This window comes from Glandiceps talaboti, chromosome 6, assembly GCF_964340395.1.
Source record: "Glandiceps talaboti chromosome 6, keGlaTala1.1, whole genome shotgun sequence".
Classification (NCBI taxonomy): domain Eukaryota; kingdom Metazoa; phylum Hemichordata; class Enteropneusta; family Spengelidae; genus Glandiceps; species Glandiceps talaboti.
The window spans coordinates 21843359-21857440 of record NC_135554.1 but is presented as its reverse complement, the minus strand read 5'-3'; the positions used below and the strand labels follow the sequence as shown (position 1 = coordinate 21857440).

Here is a 14082-nt window from a genome sequence, read left to right as displayed (position 1 = left end):
ATTACTTGACACAACAACATATGGTATGTAAGATATGCGATCATAAAAATATCAAATCACAATTTGTCAAACTTGCCATTCCACAGATATACACAAGTAAGGTAGTCTCTTTGCTACATTTCACTTTTTCGACTTTAAACAGAGCGTGTAACGTTACCTGTATGAAATAAATATAATATTTCTGACTGGAAAATACCATCGGTGTCTGAAAATTATGTACACTGTCAATATCCATTAATATTTGTTGTATACAAATTCAGCTCAGTGGCGACAATTCTGTTTGAATTTCCCGCCTGGAGGACACCGAGCGAGAAACCACCAACGCAGACATTCGTACAATAACATTGTACGCTACAACTCGTGAGTCGTATATCCAATTACGCGTATATAACCACGTCTCGTGCCCCCAACATATTGTTGATATCAAACACTCATAGCCGGTGTTTGCGTACTTATGTTTTGACAACCAATATTTCAAATACCTTAACCCGAGCCACAACAAAAAAAAGCTGTTTCGTAGCGTTTGAGGGGTATACCCATAGACATACCTTCTGTTCCCGTTTCAAACTCGTCGCATATACGTGGTGCCGTATCTAAACGTTGGTTGACGTTGATGTGTTTTGAACACGGATAGTTGTAGTACGAGTAGAACGGAGTGTTTGATTTTGAAAAAAGTTGAAAACAAGTGTCTTGACCGATGCAGGTGATGCCCCAAGCGTGAGAAAATCATCCAATAAAACATATAACAAGTGGTATTGGTTCTGCTTGGTTGCGGTCGTAACTGCGTTCAAGCATGTGTCGCGATAAAAATCTGTACACTGAGTGAAAACGTACACCGTAGTACTAGACTACCGGCTCATGAATGGATGCTATGTAGATCAGTTAATTGAACTGCGCCTGCGCAATACTATTCAAGAAATTTCAAAATGGCGGATCGCAGAAAGTCAAGTATCTTGGATCGGCCCCTCAGCAAGGGCAAAGCAGAGGTACGTGCCACTGTTTCGTTTTATTTGCAAATGATAATTGGGAAGGGCATCTTTAGTTACATATTGATCGGTCAATGTGTTCGTATAACAGGAAATACAATGACCTTTGTAGACGCAGTGGCACATGAGAGGATCTCTCCACAGCAGCTAGCAGTGCAATGCAGTACCCACATGCCCCGTCACAGTCAGTTGTGTACTTTCCTGGCTCCACTACTAAACTCTAGTGTATATAACGCCAATTCTGTAGATGAACCAATCTTTGACTTTCTTGTACTGGCGGCGGGACGGAGATATTTGTTCAGATATGCCCTCGCCGCGGGATTATTGTAAAATAATGTTGGTGCCGTCTCTACATCCACAAACAGCGTCGAGACAGCAATAGGTAGCTCTGTGTACCAATCTGATTGACTAACATACATGCATATAAACTACACGCCAACGTTATGCAAATACACAAACAAACAAACAAAGACACTGTGTCTAGCTCAGATCTGGTACTTTTAGTATCTCTGTAAACATGGCGACTTTACACGTTGTTTTCCTGTTTGCTGACACAGTACTTGCAGATAGAGCCTGCACTTAAAATGACCCATACATCATCATGCCTACAACATTAGATTGCAATCAACAAACTGAACTATTTGGTCGATACTTTGGATAATTTTGGGTTCACACATACAATTTACAATGCATAACATGAATCTGACTCAACAACTATAACTATTAAAGCTCAGCTAGAACTCACTTTTCACCATTTGGTAATTATGCTAACACGTCAATATCAGGGTTTTTGTTAGTGGGTGAAAAGCAGGTAGAATTCCCACAACCATACCAGGGCCCCTCCCCCCCAAAAAAAACTAGGGAACACATTTAGGAATATGTCAAGTTTACCTTAACTCATTCCTTTTTGCTACTAGGGACCCTAGACCTCAACATTACAACTCATTTTATTTTGAAGACTTCTAAACTGTATTCGACCTCAATTATATAGTCTCAAAAGGAAAACGAAGTTGGCAATTTTAAACATATTGGTATCAATCCCTGTCAAATTAAAAGCAAGAAAGTACAAGTGAAAACTAATTGGTTCTAATTTTAGAAAAAACTAGTAAATAGTTATGAATAGAAAATATTACTGGCCTGGGAAAACAACATAACAACAAAAGAAGTGTTGCCAGTCAATTATATAATCATGAATAAACTTACAGTTTCCACTACATGCATGCATGTCTTGTCAGCCAGTTAAAAACTGTTATCAACTATTTTGTGTTTAGCTCTGACAATGTACAGTAATGCCACTTTGCCCAACCATATGGCCCAACAGTAAAATATTGTCATCGTCTGATGTTTTGTTGATGTCTTTAATAGTGCCAATGTCCCATGATAGAGAAGAGAATATCTGGTGAAAGTACAATTGTCATATTATGACATAACACAGCTCGCTCTCTGTTTGTATGTGATTCCTTTGTTACCGAGAAATATAACAATGCTATCAGCAGATAATACCAGTATAATAAAATATTACTGTGTTATATCATTCTCCCCTACTACAGTACTACCAGTGTGCCCTCTAAGCCAATTTGACGCACCACTGATACACCAAAATTTGATGTTCCCCTATCTAATACTATGTGGTGACTCACAAGAAATGCCAGTTTTCATCATTTTGACTTACAAAAACAAAATTTGGCTATCATTAGAGGGCACACTGGTACTACCAGTGTGTCGTACTGTCTTCTATCAGTGTTTAGCACCAACTCACACATGTAGTTACAGAAACACTACACAGCTGTAACATACATATATAACATGTCTAATGTGAAAGTGTGTAATCAGTGGCCTAATACAAAACTGAAGAATATTCGGATTCTAAAACTAAACAATATTCAAATTCTGAGTGATCAACTTCCCAACTATAGTCTGGTGCTATCTGTGGCATCAAATCTCAAGATGGGGGTAAAGAGATGATTCGTTACCATCGGTAGATCCAGGCTATCCTAACTATTGCAGACTTAAACTAGATGTATCGATGTATCACATGTACTGTGTCCCTCCTAGCACTTGAAACAAATTACGACACACTACTAGTACCATACTATTTATTCACTTAGTCTGTCTTTTTGTTCTTTTTATTTGCAGATTAATATCAGTCCATTTGCTTTACTTTTCTCTGAAATGGTGCAATATTGTCAGAACCGAGTGTACACCGTACCAGAACTACAAACAAAGTAAGTGTGTGGGAATCGAAGTGACTGCTGACCCTACATCTCATAATTTCTACATTTCTTCTTTTCAAACCATGACAAGATAATCTCACCACTGAGAAGTAAATTTATTAGTCCAGTGAGCTAGATTTGGAAGCTTATACTAGATTAGCATTTGAAAACTGCTGATGCTGCATTTGTTTTCAAGGAAACACAGTCACTGAGTTCTTATGTTCTCTCAGTAGCATTTATCCATAGATGTATTTTATTCTCCTTCAGTAAAAAGTTAGCTATGAATAATTTGATTTTGCAACTGTTACTTCCATTTCTTGCAATAGTCATATAGTCTATCAGATTAAAGCATCACTTCTTTCACACATAAACTTGTACATGTAATTTGCATTCAAACAATGACTTTACAGAATAACCATTGAAATTTTCATTAACACTCTGCCAACCTAATTGTAGACAAGATACCCCATTACATGTATATTGAGAAATCTAGCTTATTCATGCCGTTATCAGGGGTGAATATTAATAGTGTGTGTGTGAGTTTGTGTATATGCATGGGTGGATGGAGACAGATGGAGAGATAGCTAGACACTAGATAGATAGATAGATAGATAGATAGATAGATAGATAGATAGATAGATAGATAGATAGATAGATAGATAGACAGACAGACAGACAGACAGATAGGTAGGAAGGAACAAGATAGATAGGTAGATAGATAGATAGATAGATAGATAGATAGATAGATAGATAGATAGATAGATAGATAGATAGGTAGGTAGGTAGATAGATTTATATATAGGTAGATAGATAGGTAGATGGATAGATAGATGGGTAGATAGATAGGTAGATAGATGGATGGATAGATAGGTAAAGATAGATATATAGATAGATACATAGATAGATAGATAGATTGATAGATAGATAGATACATACATACATACATACATACATAGATTGATAAATAGATAGACAGCTAGATAGACAGACAGATAGATAGATAGATAGATAGATAGATAGATAGATATATACATACATACATAGATTGATAGATAGATAGATTGATAGATAGATAGATAGATAGATAGACAGATAGATTGATTGATTGATTGATTGATTGATTGATTGATAGATAGATAGATAGATAGATAGATAGATAGATAGATAGATAGATAGATAGATAGATAGATAGATAGACAGACAGATAGATAGATAGATAGACAGACAGACATACAAATAGATAGATTGATTGATTGATTGATTGATTGATTGATTGATTGATTGATTGATTGATAGTTCTGACACTGATTCCAGAAAATAACTGCCATCAGACTCTAGTGAGACTTGAATATCACTTTCCAGTGTATGACCCAATCAAAGTGAAGCCAACCTGAAGTAATGCAAGACAAAAGGTTGCAGAGACCTCGTCCATAACAAAGAGCCAGTGAAAAAAACCACTGCGTTAGGGTGAACGTGCAATAGAAATAAGAGGTCAATGAACTTTATGTAAATGAGATGAGAAAAGGGTCCTAGAGGCATAACAAAGTTGCAAACTAAAAAGACCATTCAGTGCACTTATTGTCTTTGGTAGATTTATTTATATCTGTACTGGTATCTACTGAAATGATGATGCAAATGGACTACCGTAGTCCCTGAAGAAAGTATGCTATATTTTTCTGAAGCCTAAAAAATATAGTTCGGTTCTGCTCACCTGACCCCACCTTTTTCACACCGATCCTGAACTTTTTTATGCATTTGATAAAAAAAATAATAAAATCGCGAAATTTACGAAGTTTCGCAGATGTGGAAACTGACATCAACTTAAAAAGACAATTAAAAAATGTTCTTCCAATCTGTAATGGCTGTACATCTGATGAGAAGAAACCAATAACACAGAGACCATATGGAAAACAACAGAAAACAACTACTTGAACTAGACTCTCACATATGAGAAAAAATATTTAAAAAAAAATAAAATATAAACTCTACCTGCCCCACCTATTCTGAAATTAAGCATGATCGGAACCACACAATTTTTTTTTATTCCTTAGTAATTAATTCTTAGTGTTCTTAAATTGTACTGTTCATTTTTTTCCTCACGTTTTTGGGTTCTGATTTTAGTGATTTTTACTGTACTCTTTGTTTTTTTTGCATATGTTTTATGATTGTGTTGTAAAGTGCCTTGTGATGTCTTTTTACATGAAAGGCATTTTTTAGGAAATAAATATTATTACTATTACATGTATTATTATATTTTCCATGTTTCTTGTTTTTCTCATAGGTTGTCAGAGCTTGGACAGCATGTCGGATTTAGAATGTTGGACTTACTTTTCCTCAGAGAAAAGAATTTCAAAAGAGAAACAAAATTACTTAATATGCTATTATTCATAAAAACCACTCTTTGGAAGGTATGTAAAGATCCATGTCAGCATTGTGTGTGTTTTCATTGTCAGTTGTGAATTTATATTCTTTGTCAAGCGGCAAACTCAACTAATTACAATCTGACTGTGCAAGCCAGTCATAACTAACTTTTAAAATGATGTAAACTTCAGCCAATCATAATCTAGTTTGTCCAAATCCATGCAACCTGAAATCAGCCAATGATATTTTAGTTATTGTAACCTCCAGCCAATCACAATCACTGACACACCAAGGAAGAAATTTGCTTCATTGCACCATATACCCTCGAGTGAACCCCAGAGACTGTGATTGTGCATAGTTATCAGAATGCCTCATTGCTGATTCTGTTGCATCATCAAACGGTCCCATGTCAGTTCCTAAAAGCACTTGACCAAAATATCAATTCATTGCACTGTCGTACTTTAATTAATCCTAACCTGTTATTTAGTGCAAGGTACAGCCCTAGGATTTCACAAATTAATCTTTCAGTAAATCAGTCTTCTCTTCAAGGTTTCCGTACATTAGTAGTCAACAGAAGTGTTCTCTCCAAGGATTTTTGAGAGTGTGTACATTTAAGATGATGACTGTGGCACCTGGTTGTGTGCTATCTAATTTATTCATGTATAGGTATCTGGTCACATGATATTTCCTTCAGGGCTTGAAATTAACTTTTTTCTTTGGTAGTTCTAGTGGGCTACCAATTTCAGAAAGTGGTAGCCCAAGTATGGTGACCAGTTGTCCTATATTTCTGAATTGAACACAGAGTTCCCCTATTGGATATATGTTCTTTTTAATATACTTCCATGTCCGTAAATCTTCCATCCTTTGAATAATTGCATAATCAGTGGTACATTCTAGCCTGAGTGGGCTACCACCTGCAAGTTATGGTAGCCCCATGACAAGAATTGGTAGTCTGTGGACACGGTACTACTGTTAATTTTGAGCTCTGTCTTTCCAAGATGGTGACTGGACTTGCGTCTTTGAACTGTTTACAAACATAATTTGCATATGCATCAAACTCAAACACAAAGGGAAAATTGACATAGCACTTCTCATAATTTAGCTTTTTATTTTTTCAAAAGTATATTTATACTATTTTATGAACAACTTTTGGATATACAGTTGTGCAACCATAGACCCTACATATGTAGGATCTATGGTGCAACATAGATAATTTAACCACCAGAGTCAACTTGCATGCAAGGAAGCCTTAGCAAGAACACACTGATGTAAACACAGAAGAGTTCAAATTTCTTGATTAACCAGAGTTTGACTCAAAAGTTAGTGCACATGTACCCTGCCAGGCCAACACACAGACATACATATATTACTTGTACAACTACTTTGTGTAAGTGGCTGAGGCCTTGTACTAAAATAAACTGATTGATCGATCGATTGATTTATTTCAATCAATCGATCGATCAATTAATTGATACTTTAATTTATGTTTTATTATTCACACATGTACAGCATTTATAAATTTCATTAGGAAAAATATTAAAAGTTGCATCTTTTTTAGGATTCTCATCGTCAAAAGATGAAATTACTTGAAATTAATGTTTTCAGATATTGACATATTTTTACAAATGTAAAACTTTTGATTATATTTCATATTTCATCAAGGCATTACTGCATTACAATAAAGCTGACAACTGGGGGATTTATGATACATGATTATACCATGTACATATTGTCTTTGAACAGAAAATATGGATTATATACCCTTAAGCCCAGTTGTTCGATATCACAAGAACTCCTGTCTATGTCACTGCTACATGGTTCTGTGCTTGAAATACAAGTCAAAATGTTCCAAATCGCCATTATTTTTCCCAAATATTCATGCATTATACTTGGGGAGGGATAATTATATTATTCCGTAAAGTTTTTCTCCATTCAGCTGGAAAATACTTGTGACCTAAGGGTTTGTCACTACATGTCTAGCGACTCATAGTGACAAGGCCCCTTAGGTCACTCATATTTTCCTTGGCTGAACAAAGAAAAATATTTGGAAATAATATCTAAATGTAAAAACTTGAAATTACTTAAAATTAACATTTGTCAAACATATTTTACTCGGGCTAAATTTGGTAGATTATAAAAATTTCATCATTGTATTGCAAAACTGCATCAACAGTAAACGTGAAAACGTTTTGAAAGTTGAGTATGCGCCAAGTGTATTCAGTATGATTCACACTGTAAAACCCTGAAATCACAGAAAAGTAACGTGTGATATTTACACATTTCAGGAAACTAACATTTCTGTTGACTTTTTAGATGTCATCATGGCAACATTTAAAAGCTAAGTTGAGAATACTTTCAAAGTTGCATATTTTCGATATTATTCCCATCGTCAATATCTGAAATCACTCAAAATTAACATATTGAAATATTTCACCCGCGTAAAATTTTGACAAAATGTTAAAAGTATGAGACATTGAAGAAAATAATAACAGTCAGGAAGTCCAGACACTCATAATCAGTGTACCAAAGGTAAAGGTTATTACCCACTTTGTAGCTATATCCTGGCTAGCCTGTCTTGTATGTTCAGGATCTTCGAACAGTCAAAAGTCAGACAGGGTCCAAAGAACCATTAGCCGTGTGCGTGTGATTTAGTTTGATTTTCTGTTCTACACAAAATGTAGATGTTAGAATGAAGACAAGTAATGTGATTACTACAGGAGTCAGATTGTCCAATAAATAGTTAAGTGTTGAGAGGTCACACGGGGTCAGACTGAAGTATAAGCTGGGGGATCTAAGAAAGGCAGTATATTGACCCTACTGTAGTCTCCCCATTATGAGCCATTAACTAACACTTGTTAATGGTCACTTCCAATAAATAAAAATATCAATTTGTGGTAGACAGAATGGGATTGCAAACAACACAAAGAGAGTTCCTACCGATTACAAGACACAACTCTAAATGCACTACTTTATATATAGAAGTTAAATAACCCCACCCAAAAACTCAATAGGAATGGTGAAAGTTCTTCTCAGCGTGTGATCTTTTCATTTCAGTCATATGACAGACTTCTGTCACCAACCATAATGTAAGAAACATTAGACATCTCAAGTTAAGATGGACTAAAAAGAGTGAAAATTATAAATAGTCCGAAAGTGCTGGTGAAATATTTTGGCTTTTCAAACAAAGAAATGAAGTCGTCGACTAAGATTAAAACATTCTATAGTTGAAATAAGATGCTTGGAAGAAATGCAAGTCATACAAGATTGGGACCAAAAAAGTAAGCAAACATTCCTTACTGATTTGAACTGCTGAGTAGAACTGGTAGATTAATCATGATTGTTCACTGAGCATCTGTTTTGTCGTTGCAGACTTTATTTGGAAAAGAAGCAGACAAATTAGAACATGCCAATGATGATGAGAAGACCTGTATCCTTTCATTCAAAAACAGGAACAGAGGAGCATGTCCATAGCAACTGCTTAACAAAAGATCATAGCAACCATGACCATGCCCATAGCAACTGTTTAACAAAGGAGCATAGCAACTATGACCATGCCCATAGCAACTGCTTAACACAGGAACATAGCAACCATGACCATGCCCATAGCAAATGCTTAACAAAGGAGCATAGCAATCATGACCATGCTCATAGCAACTGCTTAACACAGGAACATAGCAACCATGACCATGCCTATAGCAACTGCTTAACACAAGAACATAGCAACCATGACCATGCCTATAGCAACTGCTTAACAAAGGAGCATAGCAACCATGACCATGCTCACAGCAACTGATTAACCAAAGTACTTTGGATCAAAATAAGTATGATTGTGAGAAGGCCAGATAATTGACAATTCAAAGTTAACTCGAAAATCCTTTAACATCCTTGACAACAAATATACCAATAGCTTATGAAAGGTTTCGTTGGCCATAATAAATTAAGTATAATTATCTATAGGATAGAAATTTGACACAGAAATAGTAATCCATAGTAACCATGATCACTACCATAGCAACTGCTCCAACTGAGCATTTGAACTGAAGCATCACATGAAAAAAGGTAAGCTTTAAAATTAGCTTTGCAAAATCAACAAAGAGAAATTCTTTCAGTACAGGTAGTTGTGCGACAAGATGATTGACACAACCATCTTCAAACCTCTTTTACTACATTGATTAAATAAATTTACAGATAGAATAAGCACAGTTCAGTGTCAAGAGATATGATCAACTTGCAAAGTGCAAAATGCATTCTGTCAAAAATAATGTTAATAAAATTTGATTTCATGTCACTTTTTGACTTGTTTCAATTTGATTTTAGACTGGAATGTAACAGAAAAATGTTATGAAGGGAAGCATGTAAACATATTGGTTAAAAAATATCAAATTTTACCCCAAAATCAGAAAAAAAAATGAAAACTGCATTTTTCATGTCCGATACTGAAAGGGGTAACATTATGATTAGTCATAACTTACAGCTGCAAGAGTATTCATTTCTAGAAGTCTGTCTGTGAATGCTTTTAAACTGAATGTTCTAAAATAAATGTATGAATATCTTAATGTCTTTCTAGTAACTGTTGAAATAAAAAGAACACACAAGGCCATTAGGTTGAGACTAGCTATAACTCATAGCAGCAGAATTTATGTCTATTCTGTGAGGTCTCTTTTTTTAAACTTTCTTTGGCTTTTAAATCTCTTGAAATTCAATGTAGCTTTCACATAACTGAAATCTTCACTTGACCTTGAAAAACAGAAGAAGAAATGATTCATTGTCAGCTTATTTGAAGTTCTTTCTGAAGTTCCCGACTATCTCGTACATTGTCATGATTTCAGTCGTCAGATAATGATAGATTGTAGGAATTGTTTATTGGACAATTGTGATTATCTCGAATCACTGAACATCAACTACCTTGAGACAAGTGTAATTCCCTCAAAACATTAGTATTGTCTGTGAATGGTCATCTTGTCTAAAAGAGTAACATTAAGACATCGCCGACATCATACCAATTTTACCACTTCCTCTTGTCTGCAATTATTCTTTGTTTCGTTTTCCTTTTTACCCAATTTGTCTTCCTGTTTTTCAACTCTTATTAGCATGTTTTATAGATTAGTTAGTTTTGTAGATTGTGATCAGTCTTGTCATCTGTTTTGTTACTGTTTGATCGATTATTTGCACTTAATCAAGCATCCTTCTCCTCTGATACACATGATTGGTATTATTGGTATCGTTGTAGTTTCAGGATTGGGGGTATGGCCTCAAACAACCAAGATTGGGTAGTTTATCAAACAGACAGGATTGGATATTGGCTCAATCAGCTAAGATTTTACAGAACAACCTTAAAGTTTGTCATAGTTTTCAGAAAGGAATTAATGAGTCAGTTGTAGAAAAAATTCTCCAAAATCATAGGTACACGAAAAACTAGTCTACTGCCAGCCATATATATATATATAATTTTTTCCTCAAAATTTTTGTATTTGAAATGAAAATATTCTAAAGTCATCAACTGCAAATTTGATGCATGTGATATTGAATTTCACATTACATATCAGATGTTCTTAACTTGTAGATTGCATTCAGCAATTGAAAACTTATTATTAATATTTTATTAATTTGTAATCCTTAACATATTTCTCACCCAGACTATATTATCGAGAAAGAATCTCTCGTCAATAAATTTATATCAGTACCAAAAGATAAAGGTAAGTGTACGCCATTATTATTCCATTGTATCAAACGTGTGTGTATATGATAGGTTCATATAAATACCCCATTCGATCATAGACAGTCCCCTTCACTGTCTATGATTCAATAGTGTCTGAATAGTGTATTTCATATGCCAAAGGAAATGAAATACATTTTTTCAGAAAATATTTTTTTTCAGGAAGTGTGCCAACCAAAAATATGCTAGGCAGTATGGAAATCTGTGAAAGTTTATGAGATTTCCCTTCTTTGTTAACAGTGTCCCCACCAAAATTGTGTACAAGCTTAAGGAAATCCATGCAAGTTGTGCCAGATTTCAGACCTCTGTTATCAGGGTTCCCAACCAAAATTATAGTACAAGGTGTTGAAACCTATATAAGTTGTACCAGATTTCCCTATTCTGTTAGCAGGGTTCCCACCAATATTATGATTCAAGGTATATACTTTTGTGCAAATTTTGCCTTCTTTCCCCTCTCAGTTACTAGGGTTTCCAAACCCAAGCGTAAAGATTACTGTCATATGCTTCGAGATGTGCTTGTGTAAATGCTACTGATAAGGAAATGTTAATGGATTCAGAAAGATTTTCTGTCTTGGCCAATATAGTGAATTATACACTTGGTGAGTCAAGTTGAAGTTCAGTCACTCTTGTCATGACATACCTACATCCTGCACAAGTTGAAGTTCGGTCACTTTTGTCATGACATACCTACATCCTACACAAGTTGAAGTTCAGTCACTCTTGTCATGACATACCTACTGTACAACCTACACAAGTTGAAGTTTAGTCACTCTTGTCATGACATACCTACATCCTACACAAGTTGAAGTTCAGTCACTCTTGTCATGACATACCTACTGTACAACCTACACAAGTTGAAGTTTAGTCACTCTTGTCATGACATACCTACATCCTACACAAGTTGAAGTTCAGTCACTCTTGTCATGACATACCTACTGTACAACCTACACAAGTTGAAGTTCAGTCACTCTTGTCCCGTCATACCTACGTCCTACACAAGTTGAAGTTCAGTCACTCTTGTCTCATCATACACACCTACATCCTACATTCCCAGACAGTGAGATGTAAAAACATTGTTTACTTATCTTCATTTCCTAGAAGATTCAGTATTCTCAGTGGTAAAGCTCACCTACCCATTCCAAGGTTGCATACTTTCGTAACACAACCATTTAGTAATCCCAACCTATTGTTGTGTAAATTTCTATTTAGTCATTTCCTTGGTGCAATACTGGCCTTGATGACAACAATTGAGTAAAACAATGGTGTAAGATGTCACAAATTGTGGCACATGGCAGATGATATAAATCCTAACATCTGATCTTCTTAAATATGTGAAATCATAACATATTCTACTATTCTCAGCACTTTATCACAATATGTAATAAATCAGAGTATATTATACAAATAGAGATAGCTGACATTGAAAATGTTGTGTTGAACATGTACTACTGTATACTATATATTAATATCAGCTAGTGAATGCTGTACAGTAGTGATGACCAGGTGTTCACCTGTCCTTACAACCAATCAGATTCAGCTGTCAAATACCTTTTTTTTTTGCCAACAGTAGCTTTTCTGTGCCTCTCAGTAGCATCTTGTCACAATTTATGACCAATCAGACATATTCCTATACATTGCTATCAATTGTACAGGTGCTCTGTTATTATCAGCCAATGAAAGTCAGTTCTTTTGTACAGCAGTGATGACCAGGTGTTCACATGTGCTGATAACCAATCAGATTTGGCTGTTTAATACCTTTTAGCCAATGGAATATTGGCTTTTAGATCATAAGGTCATTTACAGCCAATCAAATACTGCCATTTTCTAAATTTGCTCATGTCCAATCAAATTAGCAACTTTCTGTAACAACCTTGAAAAAAATGTCTATCAAATTAAACCATGTAATGTAAGTGTGTACTGGAAGTAATAACCAAATATTTTAGTGTACCCATTACTGGAAATCAAATACATTCCCTTACTATGCTGATATATTATCTTGTGTCATTCAAGTCCATTGTTTGCTAACAAGTGAACAATGTGTGTAGTTTATATAGTTGTATATATGGTATATATTGTGTGTAATGTATACATGTTATATATTACATATTGTACATATAGTGCATATACATTATATATTTGTATACAGTGTTATATATTGTGTATATAATATGTTTTGTATATAGTGTTTATGTTATATATTGTGTCTATAATGTATATATGCTGTGTACCAAATGTAGTTTATATATTATATATTTTGTACACAATATATAATTATTATGTATATAGAATAGATATATAGTTTGTTTGCAATAAAGGCCACAGTCCCAAAGAGCTTGTACAACACAAAATATACAGTTCAGAAAAGATAACTACAAAACATGTTAAATACACAATAACTGCCATTATTGTGCATATAATATGTTTTGTAGTGTATATATAATGTATATATGTTATATACTGTATATGAAAGCAGTTTACTTTTTTGTAGATTTTGTACATGTATATTTTATATATACTGTATTGTCACATTTGTGTATATAATTTATATTATATTTTGTGTATGGTGTAAATTATATATATGAAATTTATTGAGCATAGATAGTGGCTGTAAAAACCTGTCCATTTGTTCAGTTCCTCGGTAATTCATTCCAAACTAATTATGAATACATGCCGTGATCTATATTTATAATCAAGCCCAACATCTGTGATTTTCACATATTGTGCATGGCTATATGGTACATATCCTGTACACTCAGCCATAAAACACAATATACCACTTGCTGATCACAGAATTGTAAAAATAGCA

The 14082-nt window shown here is 34.6% G+C and overlaps 1 protein-coding gene across 1 annotated transcript in view; it reads left to right on the top strand.

Annotated features, from left to right (window-relative positions):
• Window positions 1-859: 859 nt before the first annotated feature.
• The window catches only part of LOC144436562 (trafficking protein particle complex subunit 5-like), a 38284-nt gene continuing 25061 nt past the window's right edge, over window positions 860-14082 (top strand). The window contains exons 1-5 of the mRNA XM_078125379.1: window positions 860-986; window positions 3123-3211; window positions 5481-5607; window positions 8930-8987; window positions 11197-11256. Of these exons, the coding sequence (XP_077981505.1) occupies window positions 927-986; window positions 3123-3211; window positions 5481-5607; window positions 8930-8987; window positions 11197-11256 (394 nt within the window). The 5' untranslated portion in view covers window positions 860-926. The remainder of the gene's footprint in view (window positions 987-3122; window positions 3212-5480; window positions 5608-8929; window positions 8988-11196; window positions 11257-14082) is intronic.